Source organism: Astatotilapia calliptera, chromosome 23 (genome assembly GCF_900246225.1).
Source record: "Astatotilapia calliptera chromosome 23, fAstCal1.2, whole genome shotgun sequence".
Lineage (NCBI taxonomy): Eukaryota > Metazoa > Chordata > Actinopteri > Cichliformes > Cichlidae > Astatotilapia > Astatotilapia calliptera.
In genome coordinates this window covers 17,921,324-17,946,218 of record NC_039323.1, presented here as the reverse complement: position 1 = coordinate 17,946,218, position 24,895 = coordinate 17,921,324, and the positions used below count along the sequence as shown (strand labels likewise).

At 40.3% G+C, this 24,895-nt stretch overlaps 1 protein-coding gene across 1 annotated transcript; it reads right to left on the bottom strand.

Moving 5' to 3' along the window:
* Positions 1-592: 592 nt before the first annotated feature.
* LOC113016268 (hydroperoxide isomerase ALOXE3-like) lies at positions 593-24,212 on the bottom strand. Its single transcript, XM_026158975.1, has 14 exons — positions 24,066-24,212; positions 23,777-23,975; positions 23,533-23,617; positions 23,170-23,292; positions 22,972-23,075; positions 17,115-17,281; positions 16,841-16,984; positions 15,040-15,243; positions 12,593-12,679; positions 12,313-12,482; positions 4,985-5,106; positions 3,603-3,703; positions 991-1,161; positions 593-875 (listed from the first exon to the last, which is right to left on the bottom strand). The coding sequence occupies exons 1-14, from the start codon at positions 24,210-24,212 to the stop codon at positions 696-698; spliced, it is 2,004 nt and encodes a 667-aa protein (XP_026014760.1). The 3' UTR covers positions 593-695.
* Between the last annotated feature and the right edge of the window lie 683 nt (positions 24,213-24,895).

Below are 24,895 nucleotides of genomic sequence, written 5' to 3'. Positions count from 1 at the left end.
ATCATCATTTATGTCAGGCAAGCTTAAAAATCAGTTGATATAAACAGGGCCTAAGTATAGTTCACACAGAAAAATAACATAGTAAGCTCCTTCTTCACCCTTTAAATCATGTATTCACAGGCAGAAATTTCTAAGAATTTTAAATGAAACATCATAAAGTTATGCATTCATGTCTGTCTATATCTGTGTTAAATCTCTATGATCTCTAAAAATGATATAGATAGCTATTAATTTTCCTATTTCAAAGTAGGTACACTTTTTATGGATTCATGCAATACACTGCAATAAGACAAAAATATTGATTATATAAAGCTTGTATTGAAACAAAATTGAGAATTAAAAACCAGAGAAGTGCAAAGGAGACCTTATTTCTTAAAGCCCTTCTCACCCTAGCAGCTTTCTATCTACGTATTTACCTTTTCATTATCAAAGAGAGAAACAGCTTTAAAATTATGATTAAAAAAGTAGAAATCATTATAAATCAGAAACACTCTTTCCACTGATATATTTTCTAATTATGAAACATAAAACCTGAAACATAAAACCTGGTCATTGTATTAACTCAGAAGAATATTTTAGAAATTGCTGGTAAACTAAAGTTAAATCAATAGAATGAGTTTCAGGCAGAGCTCAAACTTCACTTTCTTTTCTGTTTTTGTTACTGAACTAAAGGAAGAGAAGCTGCCTTCTAATATTCAAATGGACACACTGTTTTCAGTCACGTCAGGATCCAAGTATGTGTATGGCAGGTCCAACACTGAGTTTCTGGCTTTGATCTCTGCACTCAGCCTTTTGAGCTCTACTTGGAAATCCTTTATTTTTTGGCAGGGAACCTCCTCAGTGAAATGCTCCTCTGGGTACTGGCCAAGAAAGATCTGATGAGATAGATATGAGATCACTGGCATGTTTTGCTTCTTCCACTCAAAATGCATAGTTGTATGACTTTTGAATTTGACATTTTGATGTACATTACATAACTTGAACACTTACAGAGTCAGAGGACTGCTTGCTGAGTAGCCACATGACGGCCATGCCATGAACTGTTGTTTGAATATTGGGGAATGTATCTATCATGCTTTTTTCACTTGCTTTCCCCTTTTTAGTTGGTGGGGGAAGCTGCAAGGTGACAGGACTATTGGGCATCCAGGCCCCAAAGTCATACTACATTGAAGGAGTAAAGGAAAGGTCATTAATAGGCTCTGAAGCACATAGCAGTGTGATATTGGTGTTTGGTCAAGCCTGGAGAGTCAAGGGGTGTAATACACATTAGGCTCTAACTTGATTAAGGACAAACATGAAGGAAAAGAGTGCATCCTTAAATTGCTGACCCAAAAACTAGAAATATTTGATGAAGAGATCTTTAAGAGCTTGAATGAAGGTGACTGGACTAGAAAGGGATCTCAAGATTGCATTGTAGGTAGCCAACACCACCCCTGTTTATTGGTCATTCAGTGGACATTGATGGCTTCTTTCACTCCTCTTTCAAACCATCTCTGTCTTCTCTGTCCAAAATGTGAATACCATCAACCCTAACTCTTTTGATCTCTACAGCCACTTCATAAACACATGGGACAACATAGAAGAGTCACGTCGACAGGCAAGACGTTCAAGATGTTCCTCTGCATCTGAACAACAAAGGTCACTCTTTTGAGGATGCCAATGTTCGCATTTTGGACAGAGAAGACAGATGAGTAATGAAAGAATTCATCTTTGTCCACTGTGGATGATCATCCTTGAACAGAGGTGGTGGTTTATGACACCAACTGTCTGCCATCTATAATCCAATTTTGAGATTCCTTCCCAGACACTTTAACCATCTTAAATTGGTCAGAGTGGGCACGCTCCATTTTGCTTAACTATTTTTAAATCCCTGTAGAACTGGAAACACGTAAGCTACCGCAAAATTTTTTTTTTGCATATGAAACCGGAGGAGTTGTGCTTACATTTTATGCCATCAGCTTGTCCTAGGTTACGATTTCCTTCCACATATAGCAAACGCTCTGTGTCCACACTACCGTTTTCAGTAGTTTTCAAAGAGTTGTGCATCCACATTGAAATGGCCAAAAACGCCTATATTCAAGCACAAAAGCGAGTGAGAATTAAACAATTTGAAGAAAAGCTATCTGGAGCATGTAAATACTGATATTAATCTTTAATAGGGCTGTTAAAATTGAGAGCAATCAAAACAACTGCTGTATAATGCCCTTTGTTCAATTGGTCACATGACTGCATCACATGACTAAAATGCGTCATCGTTTTAGAAAGTCTGCGTTTTCCAGCGCCCACACTGCGACAGGACACCTCCAGTTTGAAATGTATCCATTTTCGAGAGCGTTTCCAAAACACTGTGTTTTTCCTTGAGGAAAATGCCGGCTCAGTCTGGAAAACGATGCATTTTCGTTTGAAAACGCATTCGTGTGGACATAGCCTTAGGTCAAATGGCCCAGGATGTGAGTGGGCACTGGTTCTTATGTAGCACTTGCTACTCTCCTGGAGACTCAAAGCACATTTTCCTATGTCTCCATAAGTGCTTTCTAACATTCACACTCCACTGGATGCATCATAGAGTTACTTAGGGTTAGCATCTTGCCCAAGGATATTTGGCATACAAACTCGAACTCGACAGGGTTTGAACCACCAAAATTCCAACTAGTACGGAGCCTGCTCTACCACCTGAGCTTCAGCCATCACTAAAAATTTAATGTGAAAAGCAAGATGGACCTGAGATCATCAGTCAAGCCAGACTCTAAAATTAATATTCTCTTAGGACTTAAGTATACTTACCTTTTATAAATTATCCTGCCACTAACAAAGGAACACTTGTTAACTGAAGTGTTTTCCCAAATTGAGAGAAAAGTATTCATGGAGTTGGCAATAATTTATTTTGCTAACTAAACAATGCTCCTTTGCCTTTAATGTCTTGAATAATGCTATATCATCCAGGTAAGTAAATTGAGGTTGATTCTGTTCATCTAGATGTAGCATTTTCAGTGGAAGAAACATTTAGTCACTCATCCAAGTGACTTCTTCAGTCTCAGCTGACTGCAGGTTTCCCCAACCTTTACGCAATTACTGACACTAGTGCAACTGAAAGGGATGTGAGGTCAGTTCGTTTATCATGAATATGCAAACTGTCATGACCTTTGATCAAAGGCAACTTTTCAAAGCCCACTGATCTAAGACCATTGATCAATGGCCATGAGCACTATTTAATGAGAGTTGGGGAATGGCTTCAATCACAGCATTGTAAGGCGGTGAAAGATGTACCCTTAGGCCTCCTTCTCGATTCAGAGATGTTTTTTCCCTTCTTGTGTAAATGGCCTCCTTGACTCCCTGTGTTCCTCCCTGTCCAGGATGTGTTCAGGTAGCTGAGACTGAAGTCACTTGGAGTAGTGACGTTTCTCCACTGAAAACTTTACGTCCAGATGAACAGAATCAACCTTTTGGGGCTTAGCAATTGAAATTTGTAAAGTGATTGTAGTTTATTTCTGATATATTGTAAGGTGGTTAATCTTACCACTTTAAGGTCTTGAAGGTTCTTGCATGGCCTTAAACTATTACAACCTAAATAAATGAAATTAAATGATGTTAGAAGGTTTCACCTGCCCAGAGTTGACAGCTGAGTGCTGGGCAGAGCAAGTGAAGATCACCATGGTGACGAACTTGACCATCTCATCCACAGTGCTGAATTTCTGTGGAATTCCTGATGATCAGAACAAAAAGAAATGGCATTACTTCAATACACTGGGGAAACCAAAGTAAAGTTGTATCAAAATTACAATATTGTAGGTGCACATAAAGTTCTATTATCATAATAAAGTCTCACATCATGCTTTGGTCAGTGTATATAATATATAGGTAGTCCAAATATGCCAAAAACTTTAAACTGCTCTAAATGCTCAGATTCACACATTTTTTAGGATGGGGTAAAGTGTCCAATAGTAGGGATCACTACTAAACTAAACACTACTTACACTTTTTTTAATGCTAAAGTGGGAGTAGCACAAAGGTAATCCACAGGCAGTAACAGACTGCCCATCTACCTGCATCTACCTGTTGTTTTCAAGGAAGTAGGGTACTCCTGATTTTGCTGTTGTTGATCTTTTAGCCAGTGGAAGAGACAAGTGAAGTTATGACATACAAAATGCTGAAGTGGATCAAAATGTTAAAAAAAATGTTTCCACCACAGCCAGTGTCTGTATTGTTCATTTTATATTTTTAGTCTTTGATTTTTCTTCTACATTTCTGCTGTCTCCCCCTTCTGTTTCCCAGCCCCTTGTGAACCAATCAGAATTTGACCATGGCCATTCATGCTCAGCAAACTGCTTATGGGATTTTGGTTGACTGCATGGGAGCTTATTTGCAGTGGTTTCTAAACTGAAACATGTACGCAGACGGACACATTTGTGGGACCGTAAATCACGTTGGGTTTTCACCCAAATTCTGCTCAATGTCAAGGTCATCTTCTTGTCATTTTTACAGGCAGTTTTTCACATTCACTAAAATCTGTACTGATAAAAGTTCTAGTTTGGACTGTGATGTTCAGAAAATGAATGCATTCTTGCACCCCTTTACCACTGAAACATAAATGCCATCATTAAGTTTAGTTATGGTATAAAAATGTAAGATAGTTTAGAGCTGGTCAAAAACTTGGGCCACACCATTGACAAAGTATATCTTAGTGGTCAATAATAGTTGGTGAATGAGAACCAGTTGTCCTAAATTGATTTACAGGATTTTATTTCTCATTAGTTTGTGCATTATAGCCAGTGAATGACAGAAAAAAAGCTATAACTTTGCTTCTGTACTTTGATGTTATTTTTTTGGTAGGTATTACAATAACCTGTGAACTCGAATAGATCATGGACCAAACGACTTGGATCTATATATTTGAACTGCAAATCAGGCATTTAAATTCTAGTAGAGTTAAAATCTAAAATCACAGAGCTTTAAATGAGCAGAGTAAGTCCAAAATAAAGCTCACCTGTGCTTGCTTGTGAAAGGAATCCATGTTCATAAATGTCCTGAATCCACTTCTGCAGTTCAGAGTCTTTCTGGACTTCAGCATCAGTCTTGTAGTAGGAGGTGAGAATTTCTTTCACAAACCTTTGAAATATAGAGCCATAAGCAATGAAGCACAATCCCAATTTAAATACAGATTTCTTAAACACACTAGACCATAAAATTTGTTAATGTGTATAAAATGTGCTATTTTTTCCCCAACCTTTGGATCTTTTTTATATGAAAACTTTTATTTTCTACATAGTAATGGATGACAGTAAAGGAGGCAGGGTATGAATTTTTTAAGGTTGTTTTCAAGAAAACCAAGCCATGGGAGTACCTCAAGTCTACTAGACCCTAACCTTAACCTAAAAACAAAAGTCTTATAAGAACCCTCGTGAAGCTGATTCTGATCATCTTCTTGTGACGTTTTTAGTGGGAGAATCACTCTGTCACTCATCCAAACAATAATTGTGCATAGTGACCGAAACTTGTACCACTGACTATCACATGTGTTGGGGGCTGTCAGGTCACTTTCATGATCATTAAGAAGTAAAGTGACATTGCCATTGATCAATGGTAGTGTGAAAGGACTCTAACTATTTTTTGGAGGTCTGAAAAGGTTACTCAGGGCGTTTTAGACTCCAATGATTTAATTGTCATCTATTTTGGAGCGGTTGTTTTGGTGCTGCCACAGGCCTGAAAAACAGCCTGGCTATTCCTGTTTATCAAACTCCCTTAACTCTAGAACAGTGGTTCTTAACCTGGGTTCGATCGAACCATAGGGGTTCGGTGAGTCGGTCTCAGGGCTTCGGCAGAGCCTCCACCGCGGGGTCCGGACACACCCGAATTATCGTGTAAATTTGTGATGACACGGCCCCTTTTGGCCATCACTGGCTGCAGATGATCATGCTACACTGCTTGGCGGAATTTAGCGCGCAGTAGTCAACGTGTGACTGTCGTGGTAGTAGTTCGTGTGATTTTTTTGTTAATATTTTAATCCATACTAACTATGTCGGGAAAAAGAAGAAAGTGGTTGGACGAATATGTACAATATGGATTCACATGTATCACAGAACGTGATGGGAGTGAGCGTCCTCTCTGCATGATTTGCAACGCCAAGTTGAACAACTCTAGTCTCGCACCAGCAAAACTAAAGGAACACTTCTTGAAGCTGCAAGGAGACATTGAATACAAGAACACAACACTTGCTGAATTCAAGGATGAAGAGAGACAGATTCGATGAAAGGCCCACTCTGCCTGCTCTTGAATTTTGCATCTGTTAACAAACCGATCCTCACAGCATCGTACGAAGTTGCTTACCTGATCGCAAAGCAGGGCAAGCCACACACCATTGGTGAAACACTCGTGAAACCAGCTGCATTAAAGATGTCGAATCTGATACTCTGAACAGCGGCCGAAGGTAAATGATTCCAAATTCCTCTTTCAAATGACACCATCAGCAACAGAATAGAAGACATGAGTAAAGACATCTTGGCTCAAGTATTCGCAGATCTGATTTCAAGCCCAGCAAAATTCAGCCATCAACTCGATGAGAGCACAGACGTTGCTAATCTAAGCCGGATTATCTTTTCAAAAAAAGCTACCGTTATGGAAACGACGAACAGAGAACAACAACTTCGCAAACTTCCCCCTTCTGGACAACTGTGTAAGTAAGATCGAAGATGTGTCTGGAATCGGAGATATTTCTGTATTCACGGAACTGAAGCAAACTATTGCAACGCACTTAGATGAGCTTGCAATGTCTCTCGACAGATATTTTCCTACGAGAGAGTCATATCCAGCATGGGTGAGACAGCCATTCACTTTTGCTGATTAGACAGCAGATGTCAATGATAAATACTTTGACGAAATCATTAAATTTCAGCAGAGCCAGGTTCAACAGCAACTCTTCAGAACAACAACGCTCTCAAAGTTTTGGTGTCGACAAATGGACAAGTATCCAGTTATTGCTAAGTAAGCCCTGGATTTTTTTATGCCATTTGTTACAACATATCTTTGCGAGCAATCCTTTTCGAGGATGCTGGACATAAAAACAAAGAAAAGGAACAGACTTTGCTGTGAAAATGACATGAGACTGGCACTTGCCAAGGTAAAGCCACGCATATCTGAACTGGTCTCTCAAAGGCAACAGCAGAAGTCACACTGATTTGCAGGTATGTAATTTGTTGTAAGTTTGTTCATTGTGTTGGTATTGTTCTTTGAACAAGGTGATGTTCATGCACGGATCATTGTGTGCACCAGTAAAAAAACACATCTATGTCTTGAATTTGAAAAAAAAAAATCAGATTTTATTTTTCACTAAAGAGGGGTTCGGTGAATGCACATACAAAACTGGTGGGGTTTGATACCTCCAACAAGGTTAAGAACCACTTCTCTAGAAGGATAGAAAGAAATTAGTTTTCTAATTATAACTTCAATAACCATACTTGCTCATCTATCTTCTTCTTGATTTAAAAAATGTAATAAAAAGTGTATCAGAATCTCCTGAGGGATTTTTTAATGCATGCCAGTGAACCCATTCTCAACCACAACAAATAGATTTGAGTTCTATTTTTTCTTTTTTTTCCAAAATGTTGCTCTACATCCAGTTACACAGCCACAAATAAAAAACACAAAGGGAGATTGAGTCTGAATGCAGTCCCAAATGGACGGTCTGGAGGAGGAATAATGTGAGAGACAGTTCTGGGGACTGGCCTTAAGGAGGAGTAGCAAAGGAGAACCTCTCTGGAGGTTGAGAAGGAGACCAGCTAAGGTGGGGAAGCCACACTAGAGGCTTGCAATAATAGACACAGTCCTTGTGGATGGCCTCGAGACAAGAGACCAGAAGAGAAGATGGAACCCCTCCTGTGGCTTGATAGGGGGCTAGTGACGGTCAAGGAGACTGGACCCCTCCAGAGGTTTGGCAATGGCTAGTTGCAGAGGCTTCACAGGTGGTCTAAAAGCCAGTGGGTGGAGTGGGGCAGTTTATCATGGTGGCCAGCAACAACAAGGCAGGAAAAACCAGGAACCAGCTGTTGAGGCATACTCCATGCAGTGGCCAAGGAAGAGGCTGGTGATCAGAAAGCAGGGCATTAGACTACAAGATGGCCTTCAGAGAAGGAATGGAACGGTTCTTGATCCAAAGCATCTGCCAAACATTTTCTGCTCTTGCTCTTGACGAAGGCGGTCGCACTTTTCTCCTCTCCTCCTCTCCCTTAGCTTCCCTGCTTAGCCTCTTATGTCCTTGTCTAGTCTCGTGTTTTTTGTATTACTTTTCCCTGGAACACTCTCTCACAGTCTGTTCTCTAAAACCTAAAAGTGGAATCATGGATTTGATCAACTGGTCCCTAAATGCAATTGACACCCCTTTCTCAATGAGAACTCACAATAAGATCTCTGAGTGCAAACTGGATTACATCTTGAAGAAGCTCACTGTGGTCGTGAGTTCTCAGAATTGGCTCTTTGAGCACAAGAATGACAACATCAAGGAGAGCAAGTTTGATAACATCATAGAGAAGCTCATGGCTCTCCAACGGGAGATTGAGAGACCAGTGTTGGACTGTTAGAACAGCTTTGAAATTCATATGAGTTGTTCGCACTAAAGTAAAAAACACCATCACTTCATGCGGATACCCTTTCGGCGCCAGCTGCAGTCTCAAGGCTGGAGCCAAACAAAAACACCCTGATAATGACTGTGTTTAGACTGTTCCTTCCCAGTCCACGCAAGGCCACCTGGGCTGGCTGGAAGACTGTTTACTTAGCCTAACAGGGCGAAGGACACTGTCTCAGCTGAACTCTGCACGTGGCGAATAAAGCCTTGATTGATTGATTGATTGATTGACAGCGTTGTAGCATGGGCATTTATGGGTGCCAACCAGGGTTTTAATAGTTTTGCAATTTTCATTAGTTTTTAATTTTATTTAGTTTTGACTTCAGATTTTCAATTTTATATCAGTTTTAATTAGTTTTTACCAATTGTTTGCTAGATTCGTCTTTTTTTTTAATCCTTAGTTTCAGTTTAGTTTTGATTAGTTTCAGTTATAGTTTTAGTTTTGTTTGCAATAATTAAGTGAAACAAAATCCCAGTTTCATCATATCAGTCATGCTCTTCTGCTTATCCTTGGGTATGTTGCTATTCCAGCTACCATACCCTGCACCCTGGACAGGTCGCCTGTCTGTCGCAGGGCTAACACGCAGAGACAGACAACTCACATTCCCACCTATGGGTTCTTTAAATAAATAAATAAATAAATTAGGGCAGATGAACAACCATTGATACCAGGCAACTTGTTTATATTATTGTATTTTGCACAACTCTGTTGCTTGTGAAGCTCGCACACAAGAATTTCACTCACATGTGCTGTACCAATGTACCTGCACATGTGATGTGACAATAAAAGTGATTTGATTTGATTTGATTTGAACTATAAAAGGTATATCTTAGCCCGAATGAGACTATTAACTCTTGCAGCACCGGGTGTTCATATTTTGGTTCAAGTGAATTGATAAACTTCTTGAAGGCTCACACAGTTGTGTAGATATCCCCGTCCTGTTGTCTCGGGATGCATCACACTGCCTGGCCTGGGGTTAGATTCTGTTTCTGGGGATTAGGGTTGAGTGTGCTCCCTTACCTTCTCAAGGTAAGCTAGGTTAGCCTTCTTGTGCGAGCTTTTCAAGTGCAGTTTAAGGATTGTGGGATTTTTTTCCTTATAGAAATGTCCCTCATAATTAGGGATGGGTATCGTTTAGGTTTTATCCGATACCGGTGCCAAATCGGTACTTTTTAAACGGTGCCGGTGCTCAAACGGTGCTCAAACCGGTGCTTAAAGAATGGAGAACACAAAATTGGTCCAAAAACCTCTCATGTTTAACTGTTTTCCACTTTTTCTTTGGTCATTTTAGCCTTTTTGGCCAGGGTGAAGGGAGTATCTGCCATCAAACAAGAGGACAGCCGCATGTAGCTATGATGATGTTTGCTAGTTCACCTTACATGCATTAATGTAATAACGTGGTTAGCCTACTCAACGTAAATTACACACGAACAACATTAAGCTACTCACGCAGAGAAGAACGGCTGCTGCTGCCATCATCATCATCATCCTCATCATTTCTGCTACACTGGCAGGACTAGGGGCCAGGACTCTCCTCTTCGTGTTTTTGGGGGATGTTGCATAACAGGCAACCCACCCGCAGTAGATGTGCTCGGTGTGAGGTCTCGTAGCAAGCTATCAAATACGGCACATTTCTGGGCTTTTAAAAAAAATGCTATGCGTCGCCAGGTGTTTCATCAGATTTGAGGTGTTACCTCCTTTGACAGTATCACCTTAAAGCACTTGTTGCAGGCTGCTGAGTTTGCATATTTTGCTGTGAAGTACAGCCAGACTTTTGACCGCTTCGCCTTGGGCATTTTTAATCTGTAGCTTTGCTCTAAAGGAACGTACGTAACTGGCCCACCTACTATCCTCGGAAACGTAAAATGATTGGCTAGAAGTGTATCACAGCTCAGGAAAAAAAAGCACCGAAATAAAGCACCGAAATGTGCGCTGCTTTTCGGTCTGGTTACTACCGTTTATGTCAGAACCGACACCGGTACCCATCCCTACTCATAATTTGTCGCTTTCCACTACAAGACACTTGCTTTATCCAAAACACAGTCATATTCAAAGTAATCCCAAATTGGACCTCTGCGCTTTCTCCTGACTTTTCCTGACATGATTCTGCGCGTGGACGGAGCAGCAACACAGACGATTTGACTAACGTACTTGCCACCTGCTGGCATAATGAGACACAGCAAGAGAAAAACCTGGAAACTAAACTTCATTTTCACCCTTGACTATTGTATGACACACACACATCAATGAAAACTAAACACATTTTTGCTATAAATTCAATTAATTTTAGTTCGTTTTGTGAACACTCATTACAGTTTTAGTTAGTTTTCCTTTTTTTCGCAAAGTCTCGTTTTTAGTTTTATTTCCATTAACGAAAATGTTTTTTCACTTCTAGTTTTTGTTATTTCGTTAGTATTCGTTAACAATAATAACCTTGGTGCCAACCGAACCAGAGCACTAGTATTTATGATAAGACTGCTGATAGAAGTACCAGAATGAGTTGGGAAATGTATAAAGCTGTGCTTGCTGCTCAGATTTAGCTAAATGCTGCAAAACTGATCAGACAGTTTCACAGTGTAAATAGATAATCACAAAAGAAACCCAGAACTATTTTAAGCTAAAGAAATTAGATTTTCTTCCTTAACCACAGCCTTCACCTGATCCTAAGCCAACAGTGCATGCTTTTTTAGTTACTGAAGACAAAAGTGAATGTAGACAGACCTACAAACAAGAAGCAACTAAAGATCACTGTGGTAAAGGCCTGAGCATCTCAAGGAGAAAGCGTAGCATTTGGTGATCTCCATGGCTTTTCATCTTCAGGCAGTCATTGGCAGCAATGGACCCAAGCATTAAAATCTGCACCTGTGTTTAAAATTAAGTTATTCAAATTAATTTTAAGCCCCTGACAACAAGTTACTATGTTTAAACATGTATAAAATATGTATAAACAGCTAGTTCAATACTTTGTGCTTAACCCCTAGAGTTAAAGCTGAAAGTCTGCACATCTTGATGGACTGATTTAAAATCCATTGCTGTGGTGTAGTAAGACAATATTATAAAAATGTTGTTACACTCCATATATTTCTAGACATAGCTCTATATTTACCACCATACTGTAATAAACTGTTTGACCCAAATTTAACACATGAGCATCCTGATAAGGCTTTTTATTTGAAAAAAAAGTGAGTTTTTCCCCACTGCTCCACAAACTGACCAATTAGGCCTAACCTGATAGTTAGACTAATACCTCTTTTCCCCTTTTACCGACTTGATTCTACTCTGTCTTGGTCATTTTCCTTCGCAAATGAGTACAGTGTGTGGGTGGATGGGTGTGGGGGGGGGGGGGGGGGGGGGGTTGAGCAATGTGGCAGAAGCTCCCATTATGTAATATGTATTCAACACAAACAAAGCAATGGAGGATGTCAAGGCGATGGTATACTGCCCCTCTGACTTTTCTTTTTGTCAGACTGAGGAAACCACGGTGTTGGGTTTTGTGTTGCCCTTTCCCTCATTTCCAGGTTTCAAATATGGAAGTTTTGATTTTTGCAGTCTACTGATGTCACATTTTTAGATCAACTCAGGTTGCTTGGAACGCCAGCCGAGTAGGTACTAAACAAAGTATCTGGTATACCACCTAATGGAAAACGCTAAAAATAAAGTTGACCCGAGTAAGCACTCAGAGGGAGAATTAGAGAACCTGAAGATGATTTCCCAAAGCTTCAATCCATCATCCCTGTAGTAGAAATTTGGTACATCTTTCAGCCCACGTTCTGCAATATCATCTGGGATACAGAGGGAGCTGTAGGTCAGGGAGGATAACGATTTCTGCAGGATTGTGATTACACCCTTTCCACCAGAAGCTGCATACTAGAGAACAGATACAACAAATACAAGTGAGAAGCAAATACTGTACACAATAGTAAAAAAGAAAATGTTGTTTAGGTTTTGGTCTGTTCAGTGTGTTGGTCTTTTCGTACCCGAGTCAAAACTCCCGTCTTAGATATTAGAAGTTGCCGAGCTAAGACGTTAATCTGAAGTGTGTAGCGAGTGTGAGGCATCAGAAGCTGGCAGAAAGGGAGAAATTTATTAGTAAGAAAATAACTTTTTCCTTCCTTATTTGATGATTTCAACGCAGTCATGTGAAAAAGAATTTTTAAACAGGTTTCTATGCAGTCTTGTGAAATTCTTACTACACTGTCACACACCTGGACAAAAATGACTCATATGTTCGAATGCTGTTCATAGATTTCAGTTCAGCATTCAACACCATAATCCCCCAACAGCTCATTCAAAAACTGGTCCAGCTGGGGCTCAACACCTCACTGTGCAACTGGCTGTTGGATTTCCTCACCGGAAGACCTCAAGCAGTACGGGTCGGCAGTAACACATCCAGCACCATCATTTTAAACACGGGGGCCCCGCAGGGATGTGTGCTGAGCCCCCTCCTCTTCACTCTGCTGACCCATGACTGCACTCCATCATACAGCTCCAACCTCTTCATCAAGTTTGCGGACGACACAACGGTGGTGGGTCTCATTAGCAACAGGGATGAGACCGACTACAGAAGTGAGGTGAGACGCCTGGCCACGTGGTGTGCTGACAACAATCTCTCTCTGAATGTGGAGAAGACGAAGGAGATTGTTGTGGACTTCAGGAGAATGCACACCCAACATGCTCCTCTGACCATTGACGGAGCGTCTGTGGAGAGAGTGAGCAGCACCAAGTTCTTGGGTGTGCACATCACAGAGGATCTCTCCTGGACGTACAACACCACAGCACTGGCCAAGAAATCACAGCAGCGTCTCTTCTTTCTCCGCAAACTAAGAAGAGCAGGAGCACCAGCCCCCATCATGTACACTTTCTACAGAGGCACCATCGAGAGCATCCTGTCGAGCTGCATCACTGTGTGGTTTGGAGCCTGCAATGCGTCCTGTCATAGAACCATCCAACGCATAGTGAGAGCTGCAGAGAGGATCATTGGTGTCTCTCTCCCCTCCCTCCAGGACATTTACAGCACCCGTCTCACTAAAAAAGCCCTTTGCATAGCGGCTGATCCCACGCACCCAATGCAAAGCTTCTTCAAGCTGCTGCCGTCGGGGAGGAGACTGCGGAGTCTCCAGGCCAGGACCAGCAGGCTGAAGGACAGCTTCATCCATCAGGCTGTCAGGAAGCTTAACTCCCTCCCGATTCTGCCCCCTCTCCCCTCTCTCCTCCACGGTCTCACTGAACTCTGTCACACACACACAAACACACACACTCTCTGACTCACTCACTGGCCTGCACCAGTTACCAGTCACTTTGTGGAGCATTGGACTGCCATTACCTCATAAGACTTTGTTGTTACACTTTCTCTTACCGTACACTACTAAATCTCCATTTGCACTATTTGCCTATTTGCACTACTCTGCCTGGTTTACACTCAATGTCACTTACCCATTATATTGTATATTGTATAGCTTTCTTGTTATATGTAAAATTGTATTTATTTAAATTTTTACTTTTTAATTATTTTACTTGCATTTTTAATCACTTTTATATTTAAATATATTTAAATGTTCATTTGCTATTTATCTAGGGATTGAGAGTAACGCAATTTCTATTCTCTGTATGTCCTGTACATGTGGCAGAATCGACAATAAAGTTGACTTTGACTTTGACTTTGACTACCTCTTAATAAGAGGGCCAGTGGCACCCAGTTGCTGCTGATGAAATGCACAAAGCCAAGAGGTTTTGAGAGATGTTTTTGAATTTTGTTTAAGCATTGTATTTTGGATTATCTTTGTTTTAGGATTCTGGTCTCAGTATAGTCGCAATTCTTTTTAGTTCAGTCCTTTATTACAGCTCTGTGTTTCCTGTTTGTTTTCTCTGGACTTCTCAGTTTTGTTATCCAGGTCTTAGTTTTGTTTATATTCGATCTCATATTTCTGTTATAATGCCTCCCGTGTTCCTTGTGCATTCTTGTGAAGTCACTCTCGTCTCAGTGTTTGTTTACCTTTCTGTTTTTGTTTCAAGTCTATGTTTCTGTTCATGCATTCGGTTTTTTCCCATTTTATTTTGGTGGTCTTTTGTCTCTGGTGCCTTGTGTTCTCCCTCTGGCTGTTTGAGAGTTCCTGATTTTTTTTTCTCAACTTGAGTTATTTTTATAATGTTCTTTGGACAAATGAGACTAAAGTAAAGATGTTTGATGACAATGCACAGCACCACATTTTGTCAAATGTGGTGCTGTGCATTGTCAGCACAAAGACCTTGTACTAACTGTTAAGCAGAGTGATGGAGAAGTGATGAGCCAGAGGAACTGGACACTACATTAGTGCTGCTGCATTGACTTTCCACATCTTTTCCTTTTTGAGAAATTGACTGGCACTAGTTAGTGCTATATTCAACTCCAAGGCACAAAAGACTTAGACTGTTTAGCCTCAGTTACCTTGTACAGTGGATGCACCATGGGCAGGTTACGCAGCAGTGAGACTGTAAAAACCTCAGCCAGCAGGTGTGTGCGTAGCAGGTGAACACTGACTTCATAGAAGTTGAAATCTGCACTTCTCACAAAGATTTTGGCCATCAACCAGTCATACTCAGAATCAGTAGGAAGGAAGATTGGGTTGTCCTTTGCTGGTTTCTGCTTTAGCTGAAGAAGAAGGAAGAGATATGCTTTTAATTCATTGCATTTGATCTATTATCCTCATTATTTGATGAATAACCATATTTTGGTTACTTATTTAGGTGAGTTTTGTCATGTTCCTGGGTCTTGACTCAGAGGGTTAAGTGTTTTTGTCTGTGTCCCGCTCCGGACGCTTGGCATATAGTTAAACTCATCCCATACTGTTTGAGTTTAGCAGAATTAATTTTTCGTTTAATAATGTATTGCTGATTGCTTTTTTGATGGCCAATTAAATTATGCAGTCACATTATAAATAGCTGCTATCTGAGCATCCCTCTCTTACTTACCTGTTGCCCTATACATCCAGGTCTCTGCTCATGTGGCTTCCGTAGCTGTCACAGGTAGGAGTCATGTTTATGCCGCTGCTTCCTCAGTCTGTATTGGTTACACTGTAGCTGATTGATTCTGCTCATGCTTTTGTAGAAACTTCCTGCGGATGCTTATATTCTCAGAAATATGTGTCTCAGTAAGATGTGGTGTTTATCCCCTTGATTCTGTAAGTTTCCCTACTTCTGGGCCCAAGGTCTTAATGCATTCATTCAGGCTGCTCTTTTTAATGTGCTGTAACACTTTGTATCTTGTTTTATTTAATATAATGAAGCCTCATCATTGGGGTAATTGGCAACCTCTCTGGTTTTTTATTAGCATCATTTATATGCAGCACATGTTCAAGCTCAGTTTTTAAAACCTTATGATGTAACTACAGTCAATGGGCTAACAGTTTACCAATACACCAAATATCTGAATGCTTCAGAGAAGAGTCAGAGCTCAGGATCAGCAATTTTTCAATTTCTCATAGTGAGTCATCCAAAATATGTAGTAGTTAGATATTACTGGCTAACCTTGGATTGGGCATGGATAATCTCAGATGTTCTCTTGACTCAAATTTAGGCAATGTTCAGTATCTTCTCCCAGCAGGGAAATCGGGGACCCTCACATTGTCTTTTTTTGTTTTGTTTTTTTTGTTTTTTTGTTTTTTTTTTTTGGGGGGGGGGGGGGGGGGCTGATGCTCATCCTCCATCCTCAATGTGCTATTGTTTATATTTTTCTAACCATAGGTCTATAGGTAGCCACCACATAGCAAACCATTATATGCCAGCTAGCCCAATTTCAATAATGCTACAAACATTGCTGCTGTTTAGTTTTCTGCCGTGTGTTCTGTTTCTTTTTAGAAATCCATTTGTGTTCTTTTTTGCTTTGCCTTTTATGGGTTTTTTTGCATCTTAAGAAGAAAGTGTGCCCTCTTGATGCATGCTAAATCATTCAGGTCTGAAAAAACATTTCATCACTCATCCAAGTGACTTCTTCAGTCACTGCAGGTTTCCCCAACTTTATAAACAGTACATTTGCACAATGACTGAAACTAGCACCACTGACTAACGATGGGCTGCGAGGTCAGTTTCTTGATCATTAATATGCAAAGTGTCGTGACCACTGAATTACAGCCATGATTGCTGTTCAGGGAGTTGGGGAATGGAATCACAGCACTGTAAGATGATGAAAGATGCACCCTTTGACTTTGTCAACTTTGTCAAGCATTAGTATTATTGAGTGTTGAACTCACCTGAATAGCAATTGGCATCAGCTTATTATCAGGGGTTTTCTGAAGCAGAATAAGAGGAGCCATCAGATACTGCTTCTTTTTGTTGATGGTGTTTGGTTGCACTCCATCCAGAAGCTTGTAGTCACACAGGAAGATGTTGCCCTTCTGTTTGGAATTCCAGAAAGCATTACTGATGATTTTATGTCATGCATGCAGTTTGAATATTACAATTATGAAGTGAATGTACCAGTAAGATCAGCCAGTCATCATTAGTTCAAGAGAATTAAACACTTACCATCATTTCGTCTGCCAGACTTCCCCGACCATGGAGAGAGACCATGTCACCAGTGACAGGAAAGTTCTTTGGGAGTGCTTTACAGCATCGGATCAACATGGGGTTGACACCATTGAGAAACTGATAGCCAAATAAAGAGTCTTCCTTCCAATGTTTATGAACAAAGTCTGGAAAAATAATATTTTTTACTTGATTTTGGAATACAGGAATCACCACCTAAAGAGTCTTGATGCATGCTATATCATCCCCAAAAGGTTGATTCTGTTCATCTGTTCATAGCGTTTTCAGTGGGAGAAACGTTTAACCACTCATCAAAATAACTTCTTCAGTCTCAGCTGACTGCAGGTTTCCCCAACTAAACAGTACATTTGCACAATAACTGAAACTAGCACCACTGAATGAACAATTGGCTGACTCAGTTCCTTGATCATGATCATTACTATGCAAATTGTCATGACCACTTAATGAACAGTCGCGGTGCAAAAGTACTGTTTATAAGTTTGTGGAAATCTGCAGTCAGCTGAGCCTGAAGAAGTCACTTGGATGGGTGATGAAACATTTCTCCCACTGAAAACGCTACGTCCAGATGAACAGAATCAACTTTTTGATCCTACCTAAAGACAACATAGTGCCCAGAAATCTCCGATGACACAGGGACAATTGGGGATTTCCCTGAAGGAAGTTTTTTGATCTCCAAAAACCTTTGTCTGTTGTTAAAAAACTTCTAGCTGGAACAAACACTAAGTTGCACTGGGGTGGTCTACAGCTTAGTACAAAGGGGTTGGGCTCAGAATTGGAACTTCCAACTCTGAAACCATAGTTCACAGTCAGAAAAGGATGGATTGCACAGATCACTGCACTAAGATGAAGATAGAGGTAACTTCAAAATCACATGCAAAGAAACGCACAGAGGATTAACAGCAGATGATCCAGCAAAGTCTACAGGGAGGTCAGGCCTATTTATGCACAAGCACACACATAAACACACATAACAAGTGAAAACTAACACAAAGCATATGCAGGAAGTCAAACTGATGTTGGACACAAATGAAAACAAAATAAAAAAAAGGAACAACCCAAACCTGAATTCAGATGGCCAAACATCAAGTACAGAATAAAATAAACATGAAGAGTCTGAGGATGAACAGAAGGCAGAGGAGGGGCGGATAATAACACACTGAGGGAGCTGAACACTCAAAAGATTACAAACTCAAACAATAAACTGTGGTTTAATACAAATGTAGCCAAGTGTACAAGTATACAGATAATAATATTTTCTACTTTAGTTTAAAAAAATATCAGTTTAAGGTGAAAAAAGAGCTCTAAAAATTTCTTTGAATGCATTTTCTTTGTTTATATTTATGTTAAAACAAAAATGTTATTGAGTAGTTTAATTTCATTGTTTACACAGTTTCCTGTTTTCTGCATGTAGTGTGCACTTTAATTTGTTCATTTTGGTGATTTGTGTCATTGCATATTTTGGTCACCAGGGGGCAGTGCTTAAGAGTTTACTGCAGTTTTACCAAAACTTAGAAAAAATGCATCTTGGGAATTACTGTTTTTTACAAAAAGGTGATATCATTGGCAAGAAATCAATGATGCAAAGGACCTGCACGTGCACCTTAGGGCGGCTATTTTCTGTGTGTAGGGGATAAGTTGTGATATCATATGTGTTCTCCAGTATCCAGGTGAGCTGAAATATTGCTGTGGAATCCAGAGGCCACTGCCATATTTCTTCTTTGTATATATTTCATTTATTTTACCTCTTTTATTTCTCTGGTCCATTTTTGATTATTCTGTCTTCACCGAAAACAAAAGACTGCACATTAAGAACCCCAGTAATTGTGTCCTGTGAGGTTATTCATTTCTCAGGCTATACAAATAAGGAATTCAAAACTAATATTTTAACAGTAGAGCAATCTAGGTTTGTACTCAAAGCTCATTTTAAACTGAACTGTGAACAGGAAGTCAAAAAATACAACAAGAACTAATGCTCAGATTTACTTGTATGATAAAAGCACAACTGAAAAAGACTAAAAATGATCAAAACGTTCAAACACTAGAATAATAAACAGGAAACTGACATACATTGACTAAGAGTCCAAAAATCAACACAAGAAACAGACTAGAAACCATTCTTGTTTTTAAGTGTAGTTGAATATATTTGATTTCCGGTGTACTCACCGGTACATTTTTCGATTATTTGGATTTATTTGGATTAATTGGATTATTTGGATTCAGATTTGAATGAACAGGAACATTCACACTCAGGACCAGATCGATCTCTGCCAGAGATTGACTTGCAACGCTTGTCCTCAACTTCTGTTATTTCAGCTGAATGTGTTCTCACGTCTTCTTCTCAGTGAGCTGCACTAGCGTAACTGTTTGAGCTATTTTAGCCTACCTGTTCGTTGCTCGGGCCGGCTTGGCTCCTTTTCCTCCACATAATCGAAGATGTGGACCAAGATGTTCCTGAGCTGGTCGGCACTATTTTGGATTCTCCTGATGCTCGTCTACCATCCTACGGCTGGACTGCTCCGCTATACAGCCGCTGAGCTCCTGCGCCTTCGCGGGCAGCTATCGCTCCCGTCGCCGGCGGAGCTCCACTACCACCCGGCATCACTTTCCAGCCTCGCCGGAGATACATCCATCGCGGGTCCCGCAGGATTTTCCATAACTCCAATGGAACTAAATCGTTCTGGTCTGCTACTTGCCGCCCTCGCAGGAACCCTGATCGGGCTGTTAACCATCGATCTCTAGCCCACCTGCCCAGGGCGCCCACCGCGATTAGCAAAAAAGAAGATACTCCACTCAACTTCGGTCTTCTAAACATTCGTTCATTGACAAGTAAGGGACCTCTCACCCAAGACCTCCTATCTGACCGTAAGTTTGACTTTTTCTGCTTAACTGAAACCTGGCAACAACCTGATGACTTTTCTCAGCTAAAAGAATCTGCTCATCTGGGGTTTGTTTACTTTTCTAAACCCCGCTGCTCAGGTTGTGGGGGTGGTCTCGCAATCCTTTTTCGCCAGCACTTGAAAGTCCTGCCAGTTAACGTTGATACCTTTAGTTCTCTAGAGGTCCTTGCATGTGAGCTGACTGGACCCATTCCCACCATCATAGCTACTGTATACCGCCCCCCCAAACCTAACCCTGTCTTCCTCAGTGACTTTGCTAATCTACTAACCCATCTTTCATCTCTCTCCCCAAATGTGATCTTGGTGGGAGATTTCAACATTCACATGGACAATAATGACCTTCTGCTCACCAGAGACTTTTCCTTCTGTCTCGAAGGCTCTGAATTTAAACAATTTATCGACTTTCCCACTCACTCTAAAGGACACACCCTGGACTTGGTCTGCTGTTCTGGTCTTACTCCCTTGAATCTTTCTGCTACTGAAATCCCCATAACTGACCACTTCCTCCTTTCATTTAACCTTACTCTCTGCTGCTCTTCTACCAAGCCAACCCGTCTCATCTTGTTCCGCAACATCAAGAACATTGATATGGACATTCTCACTACCAGTTTGGACAATGTTCAGATTCCGGACTTCTATTCTACTCCTTATGATTTGTTGTTATATTATAATAATTGTCTATGCACTGTCCTTGATTCTCTGGCTCCTGTAAAAACCCACTCTGTTTCCTTCGCTCGCTCTGCTCCCTGGTTTACCTCTGACCTCCGAGCTCTGAAGGCCAAAGCTCGGCAGATAGAGCGTAAATATAAGAAATCTGGTTTAACTGTTGATTCAGAAATCTATAAATACCACGTACTTCAGTATAAAGACTCCATCAACAAGGCCAAACAAAGCTTCTACTCTGGTATTATCAGTTATTATGAGGGTAATACAAGGACTCTGTTTTCAGTTCTCAACAAACTAATTCAACCCCCCAACGCTTTACCACCACACTTCTATTCCTCTGAAACCTGCAACTCCTTGATGCTGTTCAGGACTACGAAAATCAATAACATCCACCAGCAACTCAGATCAAATGTTGTGTCTATGCCCTCTCCAGAACCTTTTCTCCTTTTTGAGCCGTTTTCCACTTTTCATCTTCCTGATTTATCTGATATTTCCGAGTTCATATGTAAATCAAAGCCTGCCACATGTCATGTTGACCCCATGCCCACAGGGCTTGTGAAATCCTGCCTCTCTTCTTTACTCCCACTCATTTCTGCTATCATTCACTCTTCTCACACCACCGGTATCGTTCCCTCCTTATTGAAGACTGCTCTAGTCACTCCTATACTGAAAAAACCTTCTTTAGATCCTAACAACTTTAGCAACCTCCGTCCGATTTCCAATCTACCCTTCATTTCTAAGATACTCGAAAAAGTGGTTGCAGCTCAACTTCATTTACACCTGGTTAATAATAACATCTACGAGAGATTTCAATCTGGTTTTCGCTCATGTCACAGTACCGAAACTGCTCTACTTAAAGTCACTAACGATCTTCTAATCGGAGCTGACTCTGGTCTTCTCACCATTCTCGTCCTTTTAGATCTGAGCTCAGCCTTTGACACCATTTCTCACTCTGTCCTTCTAAGCAGACTTTCCTCTCTCGGCATCTCTGACACACCCCTCGCCTGGTTTCAATCATGTCTCCTCGACCGTTCCCAGTTTATTCAACTAAGATCATTCCGCTCTCGTCTATTCCCCGTCACCTCTGGTGTACCCCAAGGCTCAGTTTTAGGCCCTCTTCTCTTTATAATATACATCCTCCCTCTAGGTACCATCTTCCGCAAATTTGATCTTCAGTTTCACTGTTTTGCTGATGACACCCAGTTATATCTCTCTTGCAAACCTGATTCCTCCCTCCCACCTTCTTCCCTTACAGAGTGTCTATCCGAGTTAAAATCCTGGTGTACCTCTAATTTTCTAAAGCTCAATGAGGATAAAACTGATATCCTCCTTATTGGCACCAAATCCAACCTTTTGAAGGCAAACCATTTCTCACTTACCATCGATAACTCCACAGTTTTCCATTCTACTCAGGTTAAGAGCCTTGGTGTCATCCTAGACAGTTCACTTTCCTATAAATCTCACATCAATAATCTCACCCGTTCTGCCTACTTCCATCTACGTAACATTAACAGATTGCTTCCTTCTCTTTCCACCTAGTCTACGTCCATTCTTGTCCACAGTCTTGTTACCTCCCGTATTGACTACTGCAATTCTCTTTTGCATGGTCTCCTCCAAAAATCCCTCCATAAGCTTCAACTGGTTCAGAACTCTGCTGCTCGCATTATCACCAGAACCCCCTCTTACCAGCACATCACCCCTGTTCTTCAGGAACTTCACTGGCTGCCTGTGAAATTCCGGATAATTTTCAAACTTCTTCTGCTCACCTTCAAGGTCATTCATAACCTCGCTCATCCTTACCTTTCTGACCTGTTAACCACCACCTGTTCTGCCCGTTCACTTCGTTCTTCTTCTTCTATCCAGCTTACTGTATCTTCCTTCCGCCTCACCACCATGGGAAGCAGAGCTTTCAGCTGCTCTGCTCCCAGGCTGTGGAACTCTCTGCCCCCAGAAATAAGAAACATTGGTTCTCTCCCCCAGTTTAAATCCCAACTCAAAACTCATCTGTCCAAATCTGAATATTCACTGTGAATCCACTGTTTGTTAATTTCATCTTGTGCTTTTATTTTATTGTTCTTATTCTGCCATTGTTTTACTAAGTGTTTTATCCTATTGTAAAGTGTCCTTGGGTGACTTGAAAGGCGCTCATAAATAAAATTTATTATTATTATTATTATTATTATTATTATTATTATTATTATTATTATTATTATTATATAACATCGTGAAGTATGAGCAATGTTTGAGTGAATGAACTTCTGATGATTTGTTACCTGCTACTTGAGTTCGATGAGCGCATAAAAGATGACTAATATCATCTATGTGAGTCCAGTTTTTCTTTAACTCAGCCATTTCAATCAGTTCCAACTCTACCAGTCTAGAAAAGAAAAACATTACTTATTATGATGCTTATAATTTCATTAGATGTGTAGAGATAAAAAGAGATGTGTAACAGGACATGAATACTTCACCCTGTGACTGCAGTGTATTTCATCTCTGCTGTCTTGGTCAAGGAAAAATGGACATCATAGGGCAGAGACTGAATGCTGTTTCCCTTAATGCAGTGCGGTATCCCCTGTGCATATACATCCCAGCTGGGCACGATAGCGATAACAGAGTGGTGAGTGGAGAGCCTAATTACCAATGTATCTGCAGTCTCAATGAAGATTATATATAAACCTAACACACTTAAATTTTACATGATATTTTTTATAAATCCTGGTGGATTTTATGTGATATTTATTTGTTTCCATATTTCATTAATATACACCAAATTTTGATTTCAGGCAACTTAATGTTAAGATGCAAAATGTAAAAATACTCTAATTTCTTACCAAAAGACTTTCTGTCGCTGCTTAAGTTCCTGCTGCCGACTGCACCCACCAAGATGACTGTTGCTGTCATCAAAGATTCTGAGAGCTTCATAAAAGATTTGAAAAAGATAAAAAATAGTATATTATCATCTTTTAAAATACAGTATCATTGCAGTTTTGCTTGATCACCTTTATTGCCTCTTTATTGGTTATCTTTTTGGGTGTCATTGAAACGTATAAATAAGACAAGCACATTTCCACAAACCTGTCCCCTCTCTGAAGCAATAGACCTCACTGTCAGTAATCCAGTGGTAGATGGGGAAGTGGTAGGTTTTGTTTTTAGGGGATTTCACTTCCACCTTGGCAGGATACCAAGAGTCTTGGAGAAACCTTTTCTGTTTGTCTAACTTTATCATCACCAGCTTTCCAAGGGATTTGGGGCAGGACACAATAAAATGAGATACCTGGAAAAAACAAAACAAAAATAAAAACAAAAGATCCACATCACATGTAGTTTTAAATAGTTTTAATATGCAGAGGGGTTTCAGACTCACTTGCCCTCTGAAGAAAGATGGTTTCCAGCTTGTGAGATCAATGCGTTTGCTCTCTCCATCTGTCCCGACCAGTGTAATGTAGACGTTATTGAAAGTGGAGGCCAAGGCCAGATTGCCAGTGAACACGGTCACTTCATAGTTAATCATTGTCACCCTTAAAGTAGAAAAACCCAGATGAAGAGAGAATTTTAATAACCATTCTCAGCATCATTTGACCGAACATTTAATTCAAATTAGTACTTTATTCCATCATAAGTTGCAGTCCAATTATTGCAGATTGAAATAGTTTCATAAATAATCTGCCTTATCTCAGCAAATGAGACCAAGAACATCCTCTGAAGAAATGTTGATATGAAAAAAGTCACCGCTAATATCTTTATGTTTTATAGGACTGCTCAGTAAGCTGCATCAGTCATTGCTGATCACAAAAGTATGAACCGGCAGAACCTGCAAAAACTATGCATACTACAGAGTTAGAAGGGAATTATCGTCAAGGACTGTTTTATTAAATTAGAATGAATTATGCATTTTATCCTTGTCTCTTTTCTCTCCTTCTTCCCCTCTCATCTCTCCACTGGTTGCTGCAGATGGCTGCTCCTTCCTGAGTCCTGTTAGAGGTCCCTTTCATTTAAGTTAGTTTTTATTCCCTTCATCTTTACGTTGATCTGTATTTTGAAATATTGATGTTCCAGAAGGAGTTTGATAAGTAAAAATCCTGAAAAATTATTAAATCGTATTAATTTTATTCTGTAAAATCCAAATGCCTGACTTCCTCTTCTTATTGAGTTCATTATGGCTCCAAGAGACATTTCTGAACAACTTGGGATGTT